The sequence below is a fragment of the Dama dama genome, chromosome 10, assembly GCF_033118175.1.
Source record: "Dama dama isolate Ldn47 chromosome 10, ASM3311817v1, whole genome shotgun sequence".
In the NCBI taxonomy this organism is placed as follows: Eukaryota; Metazoa; Chordata; class Mammalia; order Artiodactyla; family Cervidae; genus Dama; species Dama dama.
Window position 1 is genome coordinate 10,175,472 of NC_083690.1, and position 25,649 is coordinate 10,201,120.

Consider the following 25,649-nt stretch of genomic DNA (forward strand, 5'->3'; position numbering starts at 1 on the left):
ACAAAAGAGATACTGTTGTCATCAGTGATGCAGGCTATTGTAAAGGATTGGGCACGTTCAACCCACCGCACCCCCGGACTCACTTGATCTTGACAAACTTCCGGCACGGTACAGTGTTCCTCACACACGTCTCCGTCAGCGGGTCAATATCTTCCACGATGACGAAGGGGGCCTCCTCGAGGGTGACGATGCTCAGATGGTTGTCATCCGGCTCACAGTCGGAGAAGGACTTGTACCTGGGCCACACGGCATGCCTTAGGCTCAAGGTCTGGTTCTCCCACTTGCCCACCTGTGGCAAAAAGACAGAGACACACATGTGCTTTCCTGCACCACCAGCTTCTTGAAGGAGGAGCCCTCCCCCAGAAGAGGCATGGGAGAAGAAGTCCACCATCCTCGGGGCTTTTCTGTTACCTACCTCAACGCACGCATCTGTTATTTGCTAAGAGAGATGGGGATAAAGAGGAAAGCAGCCCCCATGCCCTGGACTCTCCCCAGACTGAGTAAATACGGGGGTGATGACTAAGCACAGATGCTGTTAGGGTTCCCCAGTGGACTGTAATGTCCCCCCAGTGCTCAGGACCACTGATGTCATGAAAACAGCAAAGGGGCTTCCCTGGTGGTCCAGTGGTTAAGAATCTGCATGCCAGTGTGGGAGACACGGATGGGTTCCATCCCTGATCCGGGACGATCCCACACACCGTGGAGCAACTAAGGCCGTGTGCCACAGCTACTGAGTCTGTGCTCTAGGGCCCGGGAGCTGCAGCTACGGAAGCTTGTGCACCTTGGATGCTCAGCAACAAGAGAAGCCACGGCAGTGAGAAGCCCGAGCACCGCAACTAGAGAGTAGGCCCCACTTGCTGCACCTAGAGAAAAGCCCACACAGCAGTGAAGACCCAGCATGGCCAAAAATAACCCCAAAGAAAAAAGAAAACAGCAGGGACTTTTCGAGTTAGAGAGATCTGGACTTAAATCCCCAACTCTCGCCAGTTGCTAGCTGCACAACCCCAGGCAGGCTCTTAATCACGATGAACATCTGTTTTCTCATCTGTAAATAGACACAATTCCACCTACTTTATAAGGATGTCATGGGAATGAAACAAAGCATTTTGAGAAAAGCCTACAGCCCAATGCCCAGCAGGTATTAGGGACTGTGTAAACTCTTCCTGTAAGTATAGAAGGGAGACAGTGAGAGGGAGAGAAATTTAAAAAGTGCTAAGAGAGACAGAAAAAGGAAAAGGGAGAGGAGGAGGAAGTCCAAGAGCAAAAGGGAGCGAGGTCTGGTAAAAGGATGAGAGCCTCCCTTCAAGCTCGGATGGGGTTCTATTTAAGTTGCAAATCAGGGGAACTTTTATCAATCAGGCACAGAGTGGAGACTTTTGCTGCTTAGCGAACACCAAGACCTGTCAAAACAGAATCGATTGTGTTCCCTCCCTGCAGCAGTTGGCATCTTAGCAAAATCAAATTGAAGGCTGTATGTTTTGAACCTTGATTTTATTTGACAGCTTATTGGCACCCTTCACATACACGTGAGGGGAAAGCTGCCCCCAGCTTCGAACTTTCTCCTTCCTACTCCTGCTCCCACACGCAACTGCTTGACACCGCAGGTCAGCGCTTTATTTGTAGCATCAACCTCAAGGAAAAATACCTCGTCTGAAGAGCTAAGTGCCGAGTGTCCGGGCTTGTCTTTGTTGATGTGACCCTCTCACCTCTCCTTCTGTAATGTAAGTGTCATCAGAAATGAATCTCAGCCCCTTAAAGAGAATTCAGACACGCTGGACACGAGGAGAGGCGACGGGGCATCGGGAGAGACGGCAATCAGTCTGTTCTCAGAGATGACTTCAGCATCTGGACTGGAAGATGTTTGCTGCTTGTTGAGAAACATGCCACGCAGCCAATTACAAAACTGCCCAGCTTCACGAATACCTTCCTTTTCAAGTTATGAAAGGCGGTAGAGTAATTTGGACAAATAAACACATTCATCACCTCATGCTGTGATGTGTAACACAGGACGGAGAGAAAGTGGAGCCCATCAAACCTGTCATTCATTCAACACAGATTTATTGAACACTGGCTAGGTGCTGGCATGTGCCTGAGAACAATGAGGGGTAAAACTGAACACTTCCTGCCTTCCAAGCCAACAATAATAAACATGCAAATAGACAAAGAGATATTCAGGCTCTTCCTTTTGGAATATGTTACATCCATCCCTTTCTTTTCCATCTCTCTCAGAAAACTCAAACATAACCTTTAAGAGACTGGGTAGTTCAGTGGCCAAGACAATGGCTTTTGGAGTCAAATGGAACTAAATGCTGATCCTGGCTTCACCCATTAGCTAAGCAGCCTGGGCTTAACCTTTCTGAGCTTCACTTTACCTATAGAATGTGGATGGACACAGCATATGCTTTCAGAACTATAGTGAGATTTGAATGAGGCAAAAATATACATGAAGCGCTGAGCACAGAATTTACTTAGCATGTAACATACATGGCAGATACTATTATGTTATTATTGTGGTTGTGCTAAGTTGCTTCTGATGCTTTGTGACCCTGTGGACTATAGGCTTCTCTGTCCATGGGATTCTCCAGGCAAGAATGCTGGAGTGGGTTGCCATGCCCTCCTACAGGGAACCTTCCTGGCCCAGGGATTGAACCCATGTCTCTTATGTCCCCTGAATTGGCAGGCAGGTTCTTTACCTCTAGCACCACCTGGGAAGTTAGCATGTAAGATAGAGCTCAGATATGACTTAATTTGCAAAGGCATTCCCATGTTCCCTGGTAATATAGAACATTGCTACCAGCTCCCCCATAGCATTTGATGCTATAATTATAACAATGTCACTTCTGAGCACTTCTATGTACTAAGGAAATGTGCCAATATTACCACTTTGTTTAATCCCCACAAATCCCACATGATAAAGACTATTACTCCAACACCACAGGTCAGGGAACTAGAGCACAGAGAGGTTGTGCAACCTGCCCAAACGTGCGCAGCTTTTTAAGTGGTGGGACCAGAGCTATACCGTGGAATCATCTGAATCCAAAGGCATTTTCCCACTAGTGCTTCTAGTAATTGATCTGCAGTAATCATGTTATTGCTCCAAGATCCTCTCTTCCTTGCAGAGACAACTCCTAAAATCTCAAGGTAACACAAATAGAGGTAAAGCCCGTTGAGTTAGCAGAATCTTTGGTGATGTCACTGACCACATCACACACTCTACACCGTGGGAGGCAGGCAAAAGTTTCAGCCCAAGGCTGACTCATGGAGAGACAGGCTACAAAGGTTTATGAGTCCCCAGAGTGTAGTAACTTCTGAGATCTTCTCTAAGTTCCTCCCTCCCTTCCTAACACTTCTAACTAAGCACCCATGGGTCCGCCTAGGAGGGTGGAAATATGCGGTGGGTGGAAAACTTGATCCAGAGCCGAAGCTGCTGTGTCAACACTGCCCTGGATCCTGAGAACTTGCACCTCCTTCTCAGAGTCTGATGGGCTCCTGCTCCAAACACCAAAAATCTCAACTCTTAAGATTTTTTCTACCAGATAGGGGAGAAACAGACAACCTTCACTTTCCCCTCCTATATTCCTATTTACAAAGGGCTGTAACTGAGTTTGTAGACAGGTTTAATAGAGATTCATTTACTCCATAAATATTTACTGAGTAGCTTCTAGATGCCAAGCACTGTGTGAGGCACCAAGGATACTGTAGTGTAAGCAGCAACATTTTTACTTACATTGAATTTCTAGGCTAATTGGGAAGGCACACATGAGTCGAATAGTCACACAAGAATATACACACTGCAAACTAGGAGGAAAAAAATAAAATATGGGTCTAAGATTGGAAAGAGGGAGAAAGAAATCCCAGAAGGCTTCGCCAAGGAGGTGGCACTTAAGCTGAGATTAGAAATCCAAGATGAAAGGATGAAGGGATGGAGGAGGGGCACTCCAGGCAGGCAGGGGCCAGATGATGCGAAGCCCTGTAGGTCCTATTAAGGAGCTGAGATTTACCCTGAGGGTTAACCTAGTCTGTTATCTGGAACAGAGAAAGAATTGCAGAAATCATGATGAATATGTGTCCATACATAATCTGCCTAAAAGTGGAAGCTCTTTACTTCCTCCATTCATTTTTTTCTTTTTTTTATGATGGAAAAATTTTAACTCATACAAGAGTAAAATAGTAGAATGGATCTCCATCTTCCCATTATCTAGCTTCATTCATGACCAACTCACGGCCAATCTTGTCTCATTTATACTCCCAACCACTCCTCCGATATAATACTGAAGGAAATCCCAGACATCATAACATTTCATTTACAAATCCTTAATTTGATTGAAACATCTAATTTCTATTTGCCTAACAATATTATACCTTCACAATCTATATGTTTGTGTCTATGTTTCATTGGGCTGGCCAAAAGGTTCATTCCAATATCTCCATGAGAAGGTATAAAAAACTAAGAAATGTTTTGGCCAACCCAATATATTATATATATATATATACATATATATATGCATATTAATTGGTTTTTATGTCTACAGCTTCTCAGGGCCTGGCACAAAGAAGGACTTAAGTGATAGTTGTTGAAGGAATGAATGAACATACCCCACTTGGCAGAGTCTGTAACATTAGATCACAGTAGTTTGTATTGGTTAATCCCAAACTCTTAATTTCTTCCCTTTCCTCTTTGGTAAATTGGTTTCCTATGTCTGTGAGTCTATTTCTGCTTTGTAAATGAGTTCATTAGTATAATTTTCCTTTTAGATTGCACATATGAGTGATATGGTGTTTGTCTTTCTCCGATTTACTTCACTTAGTATGATAATATCTAGGTCCAGAGATTAATAAGCTCTATTCTTAGCACTTGGGGCTTCCCTGGTGGCTCAGATGGTGAAGAATCTACCTGCAATGCAGGAGACCTGGGTTCAATCCCTGGGTTGGGAAAATCCCCTGGAGAAGGGAATGGCTACCCATTCCAGTATTCTTATCTGGAGAATTCCATGGACAAAGGAGCCTGGTGGGTTACAGCCCATGGGGTCGCAGAGTCAACCATGACTGCGAGACTAACACTTTCACTTTTTCACTTTTCATTCTCAGCACGGTTTTAATTCTTATAAACACCATATACACAAGAAAAAGGTGTGGCCAGATGATTTTTATCTCTATCATGATTTTTTTTTCTGTACTTGAAAACAGTCCCAAATTCACCCAAATAGGTTGTATGGAAACATATCATAAAAAAATCTTTACCTTCAAAATAAACTGAATTTTGGCGATAAACGTTTAAATGTTTTCAGCAAATAAACAAGTTTTCAGGACAAAGAAAAATAATTAACTTTTAATGGAGAAAAGAGATGTTGTTAAAAAAAAAAGCATAGAAAAGGAAAATTAACTTTGCAGTGATTTTTTTAATCTATTCTTATTAATAAAATTTAAATGCTGTGCTTTTAGAAACCTAATTGCTCTTCAGCTCCTAAAAGGAGCTGTTTAGTGAAAGGGCAGTGATTACTTATCAAAATGTTCAGCCAAGATTTTCTCAGAGAAAAGATAATTTCATCTCCAGAAACTATCATAAGTTAGTATTCATCCCTTCATATCTGAGTAAACCCATGGAAGTGTCACAGAGGCTTCAAAAGGCTGGAAGAAATGAGGTTAATAGATATTCATGACTCTCTCTTCAAAGAGACGTGACTGATTGTATTGAAGCTATTCATGAAATGCTTTTTGTCGTTCAGTCACTAAATCCTGTTCAACTTGTGACCCCATGGACAGCAGCACACCAGGCTTCCCTGTCCTTCACTCTCCCAGAGCTTGCTCAAACTCATGTCCGTTGAGCCAGAGATGCCATCCAACCATCTCATCCACTGTCACTCCTTCTCCTCCTGCCCTCCGTCTTTCCCAGCATCAGAGTCTTTTCCAATGAACCATTTCATTCATATCCAATCAAGTGCTTACAAGAGATCATTAAAACCATCTCACAACTGGTCTCGCCCAAGCTACCCCATAAAAATGTACACCTAAACACCAAAATCATAGATTCATCTCTACTCTCTACCCTTCCATGACACATACTGCCCACAGAATCAAATCCAGTCTCCTCATACGTTAATGGACCCCACAATATAGAGCCCACCAACCCCAATACTCTCTCTCCCTTCCCATCAGTTTTTCCATCTCTCTTTTGTACACTCTCTGCATGGTGGTAGCTTAGTCGCTAAGTCGTGTCCGACTCTCTGCGACCCCATGCACTACAGCCCACCAGGCTCCTCTGTCTATGGAACTTTCCAGGCAAGAATATTGAGGTCGGTTGCCATTTCCTTCTCCAGAGGATCTTCCAGACCCAGGAGTCGAACCTGGGTCTCCTGCATTGCAGGTGGATTCCTGCATTGCAGGTGGATTCTTTACCAACTGAGCTACGAGGAAAGAACTCACACTCTATACATACCCTCACACTAAAGTGTATACATGTACATCTTCAAACACCAATACTCTGACACCTACACACACTCACACATGTATGTATGTATATGTGGGTACAGTTGATCCTTGATCAACGTGGGGTTTAGGAGCACTCACTGTTCGTGCAGGCGGTGAGGACGTGGCCCTCCATATCCATGGTTCCTTCACGTCTGCAGATTCAATCCCTGGGGATTGTGCAGTACTGCAGTAATTCACTACTGAAAAAATCCACAGAAGCAGATCCACCCAGTTCAAACCCATGTTATTCAAGGGTCAACTATATACATGTATATATATAAAGTGAAGTGTTGGTCTCTCAGTCGTGTGACTCTTTGCTACCCCATAGACTACAGCCTGCCAGGCTCCTCTGTCCATGGGATTCTCCAGGCAAGATTACTTACTGGAGTGGGTAGCCATTCCCTTCTTCAGGGGATCTTCCCAACCCAGGGATTGAACCCAGGTCTCCTGCATTGCAGGCAGATTCTTTACCGTCTGAGCCACCAGGGTGTGTATGAATATATACATATCATACACTTATACACACACACATATCATATACATCTATGCATACAGCTACACTCATAGCTACTTGAATTCGCTATGCACACATATACAACTCACCTCCACATACATGTACGATGACACAAACACATACCCGACACACACCTCCACTCTCACACACAACGCTAAGCCTCGGTGACGCATACACTTATCACTTCTCACCGCACACACCCTGAATGACACCCATGCCCCTTCTTTGCCTGCACTACCTCTGCCTGAAATCCCTCTCCTTATCATCTCCACTGACTGAAATCCTGTCCATTCTTTCCACGTCCAGCTTAAACACCACTGCTCCCCTGCAGCCTAATTCTCCAGCCAGAGTGCATTTTTGAACATTCTTTTTCCCTTGAATTCTCTTGCGTGGTCATTCGTAAGCTCAGCACACGTGCATCCAGGGCTCTGCACCATGGCAGGCCCTGCAGGAGGCTCCGGGGCTACAGCTGTGACTAATCCAGACCTGGTTCTTGTCCTCAGACTTTCCTGTCTGTTTAGAGGAGTTGGAGCCCACTGGATCTCATGAGATAACAAGAGATCATGAATGCGATAACTGCTGTGCTGGGGTGGGCACAGGGTACCACTGGAGCGGAGTACATCCTGCTCTGCAAGGAAACCAAAGATGCTCCTATAGGAAGTGACTTCCAGCCATGAGCCAGAACAGCAAAATTGGTGCGTGGCTTGCTCTGGACTTCCACCTTTGTTCTCAGGGTGATAGATGAGTGTAGCGGGAAGGAGATGGGTACTGTAAGAAGACTTTTAATCAGGGGAGGGATAAAATCAGCCTGATGTATTAGAACACTTCTTTTCAATGCAGTGCAGAGAAAGGGGTTGTGCCTAGAAGATTCTGAACAGAGTGATTGGTCAGGAGGCAGATACCCTGGAGAAACCTGTTATAGGGCCATGTCGAGGTGGTGGGAGGGGGCTGGCATGAACTATTCGGATCCCAAATTGGTGGAATCAATACAACTTGGAGGCCAACTGTATGATGGCTTAGGGGTGGGGAGCAGGGGCTCAGTCTGCCCTGAATTATAGAATATCTGGCCCAACCAGACTTTCATACCACCTGACCCACATCAGCTATAGTACAGGGTTCACCACAGGCCAGTTCAATAAATATTTGCTGAACTGAACTCGATTCAGACTGTAGCACCGCATCAATTTTTACTTAGAATTCAAAGTTAAAAGAGGAAACTTGCCTGTTTACTCAGATCCTCTCCTTGGAGAGAAGACAATAGGGTTTGCAAAATTAAAAATCAGAGAAGAAATTTATTAAAACCAATGATGAAAGCAGAGTTCACATTGCCTGGGCTCCAGCTTGACTGGCCCCAGTTAGCTCACTGGGTGATTTCATAACCAGGTGGGGGAAGAAGCCTTAAAGCTAACACTTTACATGTGCAAAAACACCGGAAGACATTTCACTCTGGGTAATAAGCAGTGATTTACTCCCAAGCTGGAGAAAATGTGAGGAATTAACTCTTCAGGAAGATGAATTTAAGGAGAAAAACAGAGCAACCAGGAGGCCAATTTCTCTCCACCTGAAATTTAAAGTCTTTCAAAGGACATAAGATTAATGTCCGTGAAGGGAATTTAAAATGACTTAATGTCCGTATTTAGCATAAACAGCATCATCGATTACCATCACTCCCATGCAAATCTAACACACAAGTGAGCTGATAGCATATTTACGCACGAGTAATTCTGTGTCTTCGGCTGCTGCTTGAAACCAAAAGCAGACCTGAATTTGATTGATCTGGAAACTTCACAGCAAAGATGTCTGAGCCACGACTGTGACCTGATACTAAGTTGAAATACACTCTATTTGGAGTAGTTCGCAGTTGAGTCTAGCAGTTTGTTTGTGAATCGATTCAATCTATGGTTTCTTCAAGACAGCAGGAATCTGTGAAACTAGATGTCACATTGGACCCCAGCTTTCCGCTGCACCCTCCAGTCAAACCAGCTCCTATAAGGAAACTGCTGGAAAGCAGGTGTGGACCAAACCTACTCTGTCCTCAGTGTCACAGGGCCTCAGATAGCCACTGGCAGAGTGAAACCAAGAACTGCTTTTCAGGTGCTGAAGTCGAGCACCTGCTTCCTTGGAACACATGGTCTTAAATGCAATTACGAAAGGCTGTCAGATTATGAAACTTTAGCAGGAAGAAGAACCTCTCCTTGGGGCCTGATTAAGAACGCAGACTCTATATACACGCTACTACATATAAACTGATAACTAATGAGGATAGCACAGACAGCTCCACGCGGTGCTCTGTGGTGACCCAAAAGGGAAGGAAACCCAAGAGAGAGGGGATACATGTGTCCGTACAGCTGATTCACTCTGCTGTGAATCAGAAACCAACACGACATTGTAAAGCAGCTACACTCCAATAAAAACTAATTAAAAACACCAACATCAAGGACTTACTTATAGCACAGGGAACTCTACTTAATATTCTGTAATAACCTATATGGGAAAAGAGTCTGAAAAAGAATATATATACACACAGATACAAAACTGAATCATGGTGCCATATTCCTGAAACTAACACAACATAGCAAATCAACCATACTCTAATATAAAATAAAAATTTAAATGAAAGAAAAAAAGAATGCAAACTCCAAGGAGAAGGAGGGAGGAGGGGTAAATTAGGAGTATGGGATTAACAGACACACACCGTTTCATATAAAATAAACAACAAGGATCTACTGTGTAGCCCAGGGAACTATATTCAATATCCTGTAATAATCTATAATGGAAAAGAATCTGAAAATATATATACATATGTATGTGTAACTGAATCACTCTGCTGCATACCTGAAACTAATACAGTATGATAAATTAGTTATACTTCAATTAAAATGAGTGAATGAATGAATGCACACTCATAGATCTCTGGAGTCTCTGTATCAGTAGATGTGGGATGACGGAGGCCCGGGAAACTAACTTTTTAACCAGGATCCCACGTCATTCTGTTCTAGGTGATGTAAGGGCCACATTTTGAGAAGCACCTAAAGGATCATACCTGTGGCTACCAACAGGATTAAATACAGCATACAGAAAAGAAGAAAGTCTTTCTTCCTGGGTTTCTTATGTCACAGTAGCAACTGCCAGCAGTTCTAAATGAGTTTAATCAGCTATTAGAGCCTTAATTAAATTCCTCTCAGTTAAAATTTCAGAATTGCCTAATTGTTATACAGCTTGCATTGGAGCAGTTGATTTTTTTTTTCTCCTATGATAACTGTTCTCAGGATAATCTAATATCTTTATGGATAACAGCGTCAGCTGTCTTAGGACTCAGCACAGAACTGGTAATTCAAACGTGTTTTGATCACTGTGATTTCCATGAACAACCTGCCGACTTGCTGCCTCCATTCTCCTCCTCAGGTTCAGCCAACACGCGAAGAGCTCAAGGCTGGTTAAACCTCAGATTTAAAAGTCTCTGGAACAAGGAGCCTCCATATTCTTCAGAATTCCATTTATTATCTTCAGTTCTCCAGAGTGCCTGTTCCCAGGTTCCTGGGGAGGGAGATAAGTTCTACTTCTTTGTTTTACTTTTTAAAAAATTTAAATATTTTTATTATTTATTTTAATCAAATAATATATTTATAATATTGTGGGGCTTTTTGCCATCCATTGACATGAATCAGTAAAATTCATTTATTTTTAATTGGAGGATAATTGCTTTACAATACTGTGTTGGTTTCTGCCATGCATCAACATGAATCAGCCAGAGGTACACAGATGTCCCCTCCCTCTACAACCTCCCTCCCACCTCCCACCCTGTCCACCCCTCTACGTTGTCACAGAGCCCTGGGTTGGGCTCCCTGCATCATAGAGCAGATTCCCACCTGCTATCTATTTCACATGTGGTAGTGCGCATGTTTCCAGGCGACTCTCTCAGCCTGACCCTCTCTCTCCTTCCTCCTCTGTGACCATGAGTCTGCCCTCTTTGTCTGCGTCTACACTGCTGACCTGCAGATAGGCTCATCAGTACAGTCTTTCTAGACTCCTGCCTGCTTTTAAAAAGGGATGGGTCCTAGATTGGAGGCAAAATGCAATGTGAGGTTCTGGATACGATCCTGGAAGCTGGAAAATGATATTTGTAGGAAACTTTGTGAATTTCTAATGATGTCTATAGTTTAGTAACTAACACTGTACTAATGTTAATCTCCTATTCTTGATAATTATAATGGTGATGAGAGACTTTAATATAAGTAGAAGCAGAGTGAGGGATATAAAGGAATACTTTATAATATTTTTTTCAACATTTTCAAGCCTAAAATTAGTTTAAACTGAAATGTTGTTTTAAAGTCTAAATAAATAAAAAAATGGATCTCTGGAAAAAAAAAAGGGGGGGGATGGGTCCTGGTCATTAGCTAAACAGTTAATAGGGTTTTCTTTCTTTTCTTTGACTTCACGTTGGAATGATTTAACATCAGAGATTTGAAAAACCAGCAAAAAATAAAAAGGAGACCTCTCTCACAATTATTAATACTAATTGATTTTTGAGCCCTCTCCTGGGAGTCCTTCATTGTGAAACTTCTGTATCAGCCAGCCCTCCAAGGGGCTGTAATAATAATTACTAAATAATTAATAAGTATAATGACTGGTATGTCTTGAGGCATGGTGATCACCCTAACATGGACTTTCTCATTTTACCCTCACAACCCTGTATGGAAAAGGCCATTAGGACCTCCATTTTACAGACTGGGAAACTGGGAGCTGATGTGACTCACCCAAGATCAAAAGAGCCAATGAGAGCACATGGAGGCTGAGCTCAGGCCATCTGACTCGAGAGCCTAGGCCATCAGCGCTGCTTGACATTCCCCAGGGTGCCATCAGATCTGGTCTGGGAGATGTTAAGGCAAACAAGAAGAAAGAGGGGACATTCTGTGGATGAAGTGGCAAGAGCTCACTGCAGGTAGCGATACCCCGGGGAGCCGGGACACCTCAGCTCAGCCTCCCCACATGCACGGCCGGTCCTCTTTAGAGAGGGGCAAGGTGTTCTCCCGTGAAATACAGGAGGAAAGGAGACAACAGCCGAGACGGCTGTCATGTGGTTTTCCTTCACGTTTGCTGATACCCTCAGTGTTTCTGTGACTTGATTCTTCTAAGGACCTTGAGTTCCACCCTGGAACACGCCTCAGACAGCAGCGCCACTGTCTTCTCTCCCCTGTATACCACATAGGTATTTAAAAGGGTCACTCTGTATGACTCTAGGTCTGCAAAAACAGTTCAGAAGGAGATGTGAAGGAAAATGGGGCAATCGCAGAACATGGAGTGGGAGAAAATAAGCACCCGATATTGGACAAGAACTTGGCCTAAGATCAGTCTTCTATTAAAGCAGCCGTGATAACCACGAATATTATTTGACACCTTTGCAAAGACAATTTGGAAATACAGAAGAGGTTTTTCTTTTGACCTTCTAATGTACTTTTGGGTAAATTTCAAAGATCAATGTAGTTTCTACTTGTAAGATAAATGAAATGCCATTTGCAATCTGGCAGAGTAAATAGCTCTTCTTTGAATATTTACTTGAAGGATATTTAGCAGCTCTTGGTTCCCTTGGCAGAGTCGCCAGTAAGAGTTAGGAGGTGATAGAAAGTGAAAAGTGTTAGTTGCTCAATTGTGTCCGACTCTTTGCGACCCCATGGACTGTAACCTGCCAGTCTCCTCTGTCCATGGGATTCTCCAGGGAAGAATACTGGAGTGGGTTGCCATTTTCTCCTCCAGGGGATCTTCTTGACCCAGGGATTGAAGTGGGGTCTCCTGCATTGCAGGCAGCGTCTTTACCATCTGAGGCACCAGGGAAGCCCAGGAGGTGTTAGGAGCCCTTCAAAACTGGGCTGATGGCGTGGAGGGCCCTGCATTCCTTGGAATTCGCAAGTTATTCTCACCAGCCTGAAAATTATGACTAGGCTGGATATGAATACAGACATGACTCCTCCTCTTACTCTTGGACAACTTTTTTTTTTTCTCATGAGAACCTCTCAAAGTGGTAAAAAAAAAAAAAATGGGGGGCCTTGTGTGTAACAGCTTTTAAAAGAAGATAAAGTGAAAGTTTCTCAGTAGTGCCCAACTCTTTGTGACCCCCTGGACTGTAGCCAGCCAGGCTCCTCTGTCCATGGGATTCTTCAGGTAAGAAGAGTGGAGTGGCTTGCCATTTCCTCCTCCAGGGAATCTTCCCAACCCAGGGGCTGAACTTGGGTCTCCTGCATTGCAGGCGGATTCTTTACCACTGAGCCACCAGGGAAACCCGAAAAGGAGATAAGTTCCAGGTAATTAAATTGCAGACTGAGGAAGCAAGAGACCTTAATGCATCAAACCTGACTTAAGGGATAAGACAGGCCAAAGGCTCATGGTTTTCCTCACTCAGCATTATGTAAAGAAGCCAATTCCATTTGGATCTCAGCCTGAACATTCAAAGTTAACCTCATTGACAGTGTCTGCAGAGTTTTAAAATAAGGTTATAAGACCTGGGGGTATCGATCAGTGGCAAAGCATTTCATCCCCTTGCCCGTGAAAAGTTCTTGGCTTGTAAAAGTTGACGGGTTTGGACCACTTGGTGTCAGGTCCCTGACGGGCATTGGTTCTTTCATATCTGGGGCAAGATAATAAATTTAAGTCTTTGAGATGGACATCTTCCTCCTTCTAAACGAAAGGGCGAGCCAGGGGTTGGTGCCTGAGGCCCTGCTGGTTATTACAAAGAGGCTAACGAAAGCCATCCCTGTGATGAAATGCACACAGATGAGAATTTCAATTCACCTTAAATAAGATGGTATTTTCACAGTCGTTTTTCTTAGTGAAACTCTGGCCCCAAACTACTTTGCTCCAGGCTTGTCTGAGCCCAAAAATATTCCAGAGAGAGGATCCTTTGAAATACTAAAGCCAACAGAAGATTTAATGGTGAGGAAACAGTAATAAGCTTAACCACAGCTTTGCCCACTGTTAAAAACAGGATTATTAGAAGGTGGTGAGGGAGATGAGGATCCCCTCGGGATGGACCAAATAAGACTCACTCTATTCAGTAAACTGAGCCTCAGTAGCCCTCCACAGTCAATCCCATTTCATCCAAACCAATTATCCCCATCTTAGACACTAATTAACAATGCCAGAATCCTGCAGAGTTACTTGGATGAAATGAGAATCTCGGTCACCATCCAGGGAGCTAGTGGGCGTTGCTTATCGAATCCTACTGACAAACTCATAGTTCAAAAGAACCCTAGACTTGAAGTCAGAAGACTCAAATTCAAGTTCAATGATGATACTTCTGAGCCATGTCATGCTAATGAAATAAAAACTTTTCAGATTCACACGCATTGTAGCCAAAGGTAGAAGCCCAAGTTGCCTGATGATTCTGAGTGTTCACAACCAACACGCAAAGCTGTTCTCTAGGCTTTCAGTCAGTTAAGGTTGGATGACATTGATCCATTGGTTAATTCACTCAATAACTGTTTATTGAGCGCTTACTATGTACCACACACTATCTTAGCACTGGAGATACAGTAGTAAGTGGACTCTGAGCTGGTGGTTGGCAAACTCAGACCCCAGGGCCAGTGGTTTTTGCACAGCCAGTGAGCTAATCTTATATTTTTAAATGGTCAAAAACAATGGAAAGAATAATATTCTGTGACATGTGAAAATGATACGAGATCTGAGTTTCCATGTCCATAAATAAAGTCTGATTGGAGCACGGCCAAGTTCATTTTTCCTATATGCTATTTACGGTAGCTTCCCCACTAAAACAGCAGGATTTGAGTTCCTGTCATACACACAGCATGGCCCGCCAAGCCTAGAATATTTACTAGCTGTCTTTTGCATAAAGTATTTACCAAGCCCTGATCTAAGTCTCTGTCTGTAAGTGACCTGCCTACTAATAGGGAAAATACAATACAATACAATGCTCTCAGAATTAGTTATAAACTAAAAGAGAAAATGGCAGGTGCTGAGAAAGGAAAGGTGAAACAAATACAGCAGGGACCATCGGAAATGGAAGGGCAGATCTGAAGAGAGAGGGGAGACACTGCGAAAGGAACAGCAATTGAGCGAAGCTGAAGAGCTGGCAGAGGAGTTGGAAAATCAGCACGGAGAGACAAGACTTCTTGGTTGAATGAAGAGTGTGGACAAAAGTGCAGCAAGGGAGCTTAAGGGACATGTTTTGTGGACAAGGAAGCTGCCGCAATGGGATGAAATGCACAGTGTACAAAGGGGATGAGTGAGAAAGAGGAATAAAGGGATAGAGAGGGACAAGATTATAGAAGGTCCCTGGATACTGAGCTGAAATCGTTACAAGCAAAATGCAATCTGGTTGCTTTTGAGTTCAAAATGGCAATTGGCCTTGGGAATCCCTTGATGACTGAGCATCGGAGATAATACTGGTGATTTCATACTTGTGTGGCTGGTACTTATCGCTTTCCACATCTTTCAGCATTGTCCTCTTTTCAAATGATTGCACCATTTGCTTCATAAATACGTTCTTATTTGCCAGACTATCTGGATAAAATTAGAGGTCAGTTTATTGACCTCTTCTCCACTGGCCACCTCCGGTGCATTTTAGCCACTCATTCCCATGAGGGGAAATTCACTTAGAAATGCTTGACTCCGATGATCCTCAATTTAGATAAACCCACAGTGCTCTCATGCTGCTGTTCTCACGTCTCTTTTCCAGCACCACTTGGCCGTGGTCCCAGGGTCCTCTCTTTTCTGTCCATTGATCCACTCACTTGAGCCTTCACCTCGTCCCCATTCCAGCGCAGACCTCTTCATCTACCACATCAATAGATGTTCTGCCACTTCCACAGCCATCATGCCCCACTTTGTCTTCCTGCCACACCTGCCCAGCATCACCTTTCACCAACTCAGTCAATCTGGCCACTTCCCCCTCTGTAAATCACTCTGTAAACCAAAATATAGAGATGGAGAACATCACAGAACCACAGAGACCCTTTTGAATGTAAGGATTCCCTCTCTGACCAGCAGTTCTTTTCCCTTTTCCTGACTGGCTATCTTCCAAACTTTGAAATAGTTTGGGAACTATTTCAAACCTTCACAGCTGCCCACGAGGGACCACAACTCCACCAGCTCCCTCCTCACTCCCAGCTGATGAATCTGCCCCTGATTTCGCAGTCTATGGGTGACCCATAAACCCTACAAGCTTACCTGTCTCTGCACACTTGTCATCCTTCACCCCTCCTCCACTGATGACAGGGAACTCTTTCCCACTAATTGCATCAGCTGTGATCTGGACATACTCCTGCACTGACCTCTCCTCTGAAACAGGCCTCACCAAGGTTGCCAGCGACTCTCTCATCATGAAAGCCAACAGGTGCGTCCACTTGACATTGAAAGTCACTCCCATCGTCCTTGAGTCCCCTGTCCTAGACAGTCATGATCCTCCCCTTTCTGGGTGAGTTCCCACCTCTTTGACTTCCCCAGCTCTGCCAAAATCCAAGCCCCTCTTTCTCTGCACACATTTCACACTCCCTGCCCCCCCCTCCTGCCCTCGGACCTCACGTTCAGGCATCTATTACTCACTCTTCAGTTATCGTCTCTATGTTGACTTTTCTCAGACATGGCTGTCTTTCACCAGCTCCTCTTCACAGCCTCCAGGAGAGCTCAAACTCTATTAACAGAGTCAGAGCAGAACTCATCATCTTCCCTTCAGTGATTTTATTTTTTGAAAAAGCACAATATTTTCCATGTGCCAAATATGAGTTCTTGAAATCTCAACCCTGGAAACAGTCCTTAATTCACCCCTCTCCCTCCACCTCCATTTATGTTAAATTAATTGCCAAGCCTTGATAGTTCTAATATTTGAATATTTTCCCCTTGTCCACTTCTTTCCTAAGTCAGACCACCACTCAATCTTGGTCTTCACCTCTCTCTGGTTCTGTCACCATCACCAGACTGCCCCCCACCCCACCCCGCCCCCACCCTGCCCAGCCAGCACTCCTTCCAGCCTCTCCTCCCAGCTGCAACCCAAGCCATCACTCCAAATATCCCTGCATATATGATCATTCCAGTCTCTCCCTTAAAGCCTTTGGATGGTTTTTCTCTACACTCGAAATCAAATGAACATGCCTGACCGTGCCCCAAATGACCCAGCTCATCCCCAGGCATCTCTAGTTCTCTGCATTCATGCCAGCCTCCTTTCTGATGGCCAGATCCCACACATGGACTCCTGAATCCCATAGAACTAATCCTAGGCTTCCAAGTACATCAAGCTCCTGTCTCAGAGACAGGTATCCACACATGCTCCTCACACTGCACACATAAAAAAATACCCTTTCCCATACTCTACCTGGAACCCTTTGACTTGCCCTTCAGAACTCAACTTAGAGAACAGCTCTTCTGGGAAGCAGACACTGATGACCCCAGAAAACTGGCCAGGTGACCTCCTTGCTTATCTCAGAAAGTGTTATAAGTACCTGTACTCTCAGCTGTCTGCCCAGCAGGCCCACGGAGGGTGAGCACTGTGATCTGTTGCCTTAGTATCCCTTACACCCAGTCCAGGGCCCCTTAGAGAGTAGATATGTAAATGTTAATCAAGTAGACAACTGAATAAATCAATATCCCAACATGCCCCCCATAACCATGATCCTCCTGTAATAACTTGTCAACTTTATTTGGCTTCTTCTGGTCATACGTACTGAAAATAATGTGGATTTCGGACTTGGCTGAACTTGAGCCTCAATATAGCAGCTGTTATGCTCACCAGCTGTGCAACCTTGGCTGCGTTTACTTCTGGGCCTTAGTTTCCTCCTCTGTAAAGTGGGTATGATAGGAGTAATTGTATCATATGACTGTTGTGAGAATTAAATAAAACCATGCCTACAGAACACTTATGACGCTGTATGCCACACAGTCACTGCTGCTCAACCAGTGGTGGGTGTTTTAGTACACACAGGGCTCTTTGTGAGAATTACGTTAGTTCCTTATGGGAAACTCCCAGCCTGGCTCATAGTAGGTATTCAGTCAAGTTTAGTTCCCTCCCATCTACAGTGTGAAGGTACTCCTAAAGTTGAAGTTAACCCCTAAATGTAGGGCACAGACTGTATCTTCAGAATAGGAGAGAGCAAGACATTAATTTTACCAAAACTCCAAGCCCAGGTGTTCTACACCAAGATGACCCTTTGGAAATGCACTTGCTTTTTTCCCCCAAAGGGAAACAGATACGTTCTTCACTTACTCTAGTTTAGATAGAACTGATATTGCCTATTAATATAATTCTGTGCACAGAGAAGTTCCTGCCAAAAGCAGCCCGGTGTTATTTTAGCTCTAGCAATAAATCCAGAGGCCTGACAATTATTTTTAATTCCATTTGCTGGTTTGAGGTTCTGCAGAATTAATGCATACTATTAATTTCATAACTATAAATGTAACCCAAGTCTTCTTGTATCCTTATGCCCCCGAATACAACCTTATGAACATACTTTTGAATTCTCAGCTGGTGAAGAAGCTGTGTTGGGATGAAAAAGAAAAGACATATAAAGTGGAAATTTCAGATAAATTTCCAAGACATACTTGGAACAATCATCCTGGCCAAAGTGCTGAATGTTACTGTGAGGTTAATAAAATAAAATCCCCAGAATTTATATAGCTCTTTGTGGGTTACAAGTTGCTATTTATTATCTCATTTCATTTGACCTTCATTGCAGACAGTCACATGAAGGTAGAGGAGATATTGTTATAATTTTTCAGAGCCATAAACTAGTGATCATTCAAGTAACATGGGCCAGAAAAGGGCAGCAGATGCGTGAAAGAACTAGAGACAGTTTTCTGACTGCTGGCCCAGGACTTGCTTAATGGTCTGCATTTTAGTATTCAACTCCTTGTGTGGGACTCAAACAGAAAACAAAGGGACAATGATTCTTTAGTATGTTCACCTCTGAACTTGGAGCCGAACTCCTTTGAGAAAAGAGAATATCAGCAATAGGTTTTCAGAAATCCACTCAAAACGCATTAAAAAACCCCAAACCTGGTAATTGTCATTAAAGAATCCATATTGCACTTTGCATAATAATTCCCATTTGTTAAACTCTTTCCTCTATGTACCAGGCCCTTTGCTGGATGTTTCACATACATTATTTATAATCCCTCAAGTTATGAAGTGGCTGGGTGACCATGCTGCAATTAATTCACTTCTTCAGCCTCAATTTCTCATCTGTAAAATAAAAATCATTATGAAAGCTACCATTTAGGGTTCTGGTGAACATAAATTGTGATAATGTATATAATATGTTTGGCTCAGGGCCTGGGGCATAGTCACTGCTCAGAAATTGTTAGGCTCTGTGCTTTCATTATCTGAAATCATGTCAGAAAAACAAGCTGTATGCTTTTCTCACTTGCATCCTCGACCTCCGCAGCACTGGGTGACGTCCCTGCATTTTAGAATTCAATTGAGGAAGATAACAGAGCGTAGTGGTCAAAGCATGGGTTTCAGAATCAGACAAATAGGAGGGGGTCAAAACTCAGTTCAGATTCTTGGATATTACCTGTCTGTTGTATTATTTAGCTTCCTCATTTATAGAATAGGATGATAATAGGATGACAATCTCATTAGGTTTTGTGTGAATTAAGAAAGATCTTTTACTTAAAGCTCTTTCTGACATGCAAGAAGCATTTAATAAATGGTAGCATCAATATCCTCACAGAAACCCCATGAGGTAGGTATTACCATTGGCTCCATTTTACTGATGGAGATATTGATCAATCTGAGAAATACAAGGAATGACGACTTTTCAGCGTTGACTTGGGTCTCACAATTATCAGCTCCTATTTATTGTTGTTGTTTAGTTGCTAAGCTGTGTCCAACTCTTTGCGATCCCATGAACTGTAGCCCACCAGGCTCCATGGGGTTCCCGAGGCAAGAATACTGGAATAGGTTACCATTTTCTTCTCCAGGGGATCTTCCCAACCCAGAGATCAAACCTGCATCTTCTGCACTGGCAGGCAGATTCTTTATCACTGAACCACCAGGGAAGCCTATCAGCTCCTATAAAGTTGATCAAATACTCCACTCTCCTAAATATCTCAGCTACCAACAAGTGCCAGGCTCAATCGGGGCATCAGGCCTTGTCTGCTGACTGTGGTGCTGACCTCACTTTGCCTGCATGGACCACTCACTCACTCCCTCATCTTTGGACATGGATTCAGGATTTGGGCTCTGGATTAGTCACATCTTTGTCTCCAACTTCTGTCCTGATTGATTTCATATATAACTGGATGGGTGTCCCACATTTCTGAATCCTCATCCATTTTCTATGAGATGACAATTTCTGAATGCAAAGGTCAGGGTGTCATTTTGATAATGAAACCTAAATCCTGTGTGGATTCAAGGCACCAACTCGAATATTTCTGTGGACAGAGATGTGTACAGTCCCTACCAAGGAACCCTGATTGAGCATCTTACCCTGTCTCAACGTCTGCTTCTCTGCTTTTACCTCTTAAACGAGGTAAATGTTCCTGCTTTTCCTCTAAGTAGGGTGGGTGTTAGGATCTCTATCCAAATCAGATTCTTGCCCTCCTTTTCTACCATGTAACTGCCTATGCTTCAAACACACTTTATTGTGGAAAGAAAAAAGATATGCCATCAGCTATAATTTGCTGTGCACATAGAGGCCATTATGATGAAAAAAGATATGAAGAATCAGAGACAACTCAGATTGTCTCTTTCAACTTTAAAGTTAATATAACCAAGGGGACATTGGTTTCTTCAAGTCATTTTAAAACTTCCTCCAAGGGAGTAAGAGTTGACTCTTGTCTTTTCTCAACTTCAGTGTTTTTTCCCTCATATGCATTCCCAGTGGAGTCTTTATGTGCACAAGGAGAGAAATCAAGATGGTTCTGTCCCTATCCCCTTCCTCCTCAAACAGGTCCTTCTGTCTTTCTTTATAATTTGCAGAATTATAACTCAAATGGGAGGGAAATAGACTCCAGGGACTCTGTAGATATGATGGCTTCCCTCGTGGCTCAGACAGTAACACTTGCAGAGCTGGAGACCTGGGTTCAATCTCTGGGATGGGAATATCCCCTGGAGGAGGGCATGGCAACCGACTCCAGTATTCTTGTTTGGGATATCCCATGGACAGAGGAGCCTGGTGGGCTACAGTCCATGGGGTCTCAAAGAGTTGGACATGACTGAGTGACTAAGCACACAGCATAGATATGACTGCAATGAGTTTTTAAAAGTATTTTCAAAAGATAATGGCTACAGATAATAAACGTATGATGGAGTAATAAGTGGTGGATATGTAGCACATTGCAAGAGTGGGGGGTGACTGATAGCTTTAGATTTGCAGAAGAATGTTAACTGGTTTTGCACAAAGATGCAAGAGACTGATTACATGGCAGATGTGCACACAGCTGAGTGGAACGTTATGGGCTAAGTTCAGGAAGAGATGCCTGGTTCAGTGGAGAAGCTCATACCTCTAACAGACCATCATGCACACACTGGAAGCAGGCATGGATGGGGGCTCCCAAGGTAGGTGCCCGTAATTATAGCAATGCCAACCTTCACTATCACTGCACAAATAACGCCATCTACCAGCCAGTGTCATCAAAATAAAATGGACTTTATCATCTGACTGACCTGAGCTACAGTCTAGAAGTTGCCATCTACTGACTCTGTAACCTTGGGCAAGTCATCAGTTCTTTCAGAGCCTCGTTTGCTTTATATATAAATTGGGGAAGGGATGATAGTACTCATGTTGAATATCTATTAAAATGGGGTCAAAGCAATGGATATAAAGCCCTCCCAGGTGGTGACAGTGATAAAGACTCCATCTGCCAGTGCAGGAGAGGCAAGTGACACGGGTTCGATCCCTGGGTTGGGAAGACAGCCTGGAGTAGGAAACGGCGACTCAGCGCCTGTCTTCCTGCCTGGAGAATTCTATGCACAGAGGAGTCTGCGGGCCACAGTCCATGGGGTCGCAAAGAGTCGGACATGACTGAGTCCAACACACACACACAAGCTAGGACATAGAAATTATATTTTTTAGTTCATCTATAAGCAGACATTTATTTTATAGACAAGAATAACTGATAACAAAGATGAAGAAAGCCTTGAGTGTGTTTTATGCAGTGAAGTAAGTCAGAGAGAGAAAAACAAATATCATATATTAATGTATGTATGTGGAATCTAGAAAAGATGGTATAGATGGTCTTATTTGCAAAGGAGAAATAGAGAACAAACATATGGATTCCAAAAGGGGAAAGGAGGGCATGGGAGAAATTGGGAGATTGGGACTGACATATATATACTATTAACACTAGGTATAAAATAGATAATTAATGAGAACATGCTGTACTTTGTATTCCTTATTATTGATTATTTAATAAAATGTGGGGGAAGATCTCAAGGTATCAGATAGCCGATTTTCTTGCCTTCAGAGAGTAGAAAGCACAGTAAGTCTTCCACAGTTTTGAGAGCTGGGAATATTCAGTCTTTCTCTATCTGCTTCTCTCTCTGGTCCAACCCAGGCTCCAAAGCCAAGAAAAACAGCATCGTGGAAAGTGCTGCCAGTAACACAGATGAGAAAACCAAAGTGTGGCTACAGAAGGCAGCCTGACACAGCCACTTGTAGCCAGAAGCAGATTGCCGCAGTAGTACACTGAAGTGTACTGTTCTGCCTCTTTTCTTACAGACAAATGTCATTCCTGTCTGCACCATCACTGTGCAAATGGGGGAGATGACAGAAATGACAGACACACTGCTCAGAAAGTAGAGAGCAGGTCCAGACAACAAATCATGGAGGTCTGGTAGCTGTAGGTGGGTGGGAAGCCATCCAGGGACAGCTAGCTAATTGGATAAATTGTGAAATCAAGAAAAAATGAGGAGCCTCGAATGCTCATGATTCAGTTAATAAAATGGATCAAATGACTCTCACCCTTTGGATAAGTCTTCTTCATCCTTTAGGACTCATGACATGTGTTAGCTCTTTCAAGGAAGCGTCTTCTCATCCCCCTCTTAACACCCAGGCTGGGGAGATGTCCTGCACTGCCCTGGGCTTACTGCTACTATTAGTGCTCACCTACGCTGTAACTGAAAGTTCATTTCTCGGTCTCTCCAGCTAGACTGTGAGTTTCTTGAGGGCAGGGATATTGTATTATTCGTTTTGGCTTCATCTACACCTGCCACTGGCCTGGTACAGAGTAGGTACAGGTAAACAGATCAGCAGTGCACAAGTGGTGGGGTTGAGAGTGGTTGACCAGATGGATGAATGAAATATGGTTGGTCAGATGGGTTGATGGATGGATGAATGGATGGACAAATGGATGGTTTACTAGGTGACTGGTCACTGGACGACTGGCTGGGTGGACAGATAAATAGACATATAGTTCAATCATATCAGACACTCATTGTTAATAATTAATGTCTCTTGAGAGTCCCTTGTACTGCAAGATGTCATACCAGTCGATCCTAAAGGAAATCAACCCTGAATATTCATTGGAAGGACTGATGCTAAAGCTGAAGCTTCAATACTTTGGCCACCTGATGCGAAGAGCCCACTCATTGGAAAATACCCTGATGCTGGGAAAGGCTGAAGGCAAAAGGAGAAGGGGGTGACAGAGGATGAGATGGTTGGATGGCATTACGGATTTGATGGACATGAATTTGAGCAAACTCTAGGAGATAGTGAAGGGCAGGAGAACCTGGCTTGCTGCAGTCCACAGGGCTGCAAAGAATCAGACACTATTTAGTGACTGAGCAACAACAACAGCAAAGGAGTAAGATTTGAGTCTGCTTAAAGAAACTCTCATTCCTTCCTTCCACTCGGCTTCCAAGGCAGATAATGCCGACAAGAGCCTCTAGGTCCTTTATGAAAATTCCCATCATTAATCCTAGAAACTGTGTCAAGTATCTGAATGAGCACCAGACTAGGAGACCCACAAGATCTAAATTTGAATATTTTCTCAGCTACTGAAAAAAAGGCCACAAAATATCTCCAAATCTTCCCTACTCAACAGTTACAGAATACTTCATAGGATTATCATTGTCGCTCAAGTAGAAGGGTAAATATAAAGCCAATATTGTAAGGTTCAGCTTATAACAGGTGCTCAGGAAATGCTTATTATTTATCTGCATTATATTCAGAAGATGGCTAAAGTGAATCTCCTTATGTTTACAAACTTATTTTAGAAATAGCCCATCTTTTCCCCAAATGAAAGTTCTCTTGCAGCACCAATAGAGCAAACAGATAAAGCCTTACCATCTCTGCTTAAAGCTGTATTCTGTCTCATTAACCCCAATCCACTCAGAGGCCCTTGCGGTACTCTGAAAGAATGTAGCATTCCAGGGATCATAGTTAAAAAAAGAAAACAAACAAAAAAAACAACTTTCCCCAGATAAAGGAGGAAGTCTATTCTAGGCTCTGCAGTGTTGACTAAAGCCTGGTATCCATTCTCTCATTCTCTCTCTTCTTTCCGCCCTCCGTCCATCTCTTTCCCCTCTATGACAGGCTCTCAGGGCTTTGCATTCATCTACAATACAGATGAGTTGATGACCCAGTCCGAAAATAAAAATGGTTTTCATCTGTCTGTACAGGAGTTTCTAGAAATACTTCTGACTGAGAGGCTGTTTGAATAATTTACTCATCTGAGATCATTTCAATAATCTATTCACTCATTTTCATAATTGATGGCAATGGCAAATGATCAAGGGTATGGTTTTTGTCTTACATTTATATCATCTGTCAGCTTAAAAATGCCCCCATCACCCTCAGACAGTTTCCTTATCAAGCTGCATTTGTGAATTGGGTAGAGATGGATACTGCAGATGACATACTGGTTAATTCTAGCTCTAGAACCTAACACTGCTTAGGTTCAAATTCTGCCTTCACTGCTATATGACCTTGGGCAAGTCATTCATCCCATGCAGCTATCAATTTCTCTCCTATACAGTGGAGCTCTAATGATAACTTGGAAAGCAAGGAGATCAAACCAGTCAGTCTTAAAGGAAATAAACACTGAATATTCTTTGGAAATACGCTGGCCACCTGATGTGAACAGCTGACTCATTGGAACAGACCCTGATGCTGGGAAAGATTGAAAGCAGAAGGAGAAGAGGAAGATAGAGGATGAGATGGCTGGATGACATCACTGATTCAATGGGTATGAACTTGGGCAAGAAGGACAGGGAAGCCTGGCATGCTGCAGTCCACAGGGTCTCAAAGAGTCGCACATAACTTGGCAACTGAACAACAACAATAACTGGAGCTGGCATTTACTGATCACCTACTATGGGCTTCCCTGGTGGTTCAGATGGTAAAGAATCTGCTGCCTGCAATGCAGAAGACCTGGGTTCGATTCCTGGGTTGGGAAGATCTCCTGGAGAAGGGAATGGCTACCCACTCCAGTATTCTTGCCTCAAGAACCCCATGGATAGAGGAGCCTGGAGGGCTACCATCCGTGAAGTTGCAAAGAGTCAGACACGACTGAGTGACTTTCACTTTACTATGTGCCAGCCAGTGTTTTAAGCACTTGACATATTATTTTGCTTAACTTTCCCAACGACTCTTTGAGGTAAGTACTATTATCACCTTCCTTTTACATTATGAGAAAAAATGCAGAGGATGTTGTGATATTTAAGTGAAATAAGGCATTGAAAACACTCTGCATGGTGTCTGGCAAATAACAGGAGCTCAGA

The 25,649-nt window shown here is 43.3% G+C and overlaps 1 protein-coding gene across 2 annotated transcripts in view; it reads right to left on the bottom strand.

Annotated features, from left to right (window-relative positions):
* The window catches only part of GRIN2A (glutamate ionotropic receptor NMDA type subunit 2A), a 430,691-nt gene that overhangs the window by 95,873 nt on the left and 309,169 nt on the right, over positions 1-25,649 (bottom strand). For both annotated transcript variants that reach the window (XM_061152805.1, XM_061152806.1), the window contains one exon: positions 84-289. In XM_061152805.1, the coding sequence (XP_061008788.1) occupies positions 84-289 (206 nt within the window). The remainder of the gene's footprint in view (positions 1-83; positions 290-25,649) is intronic.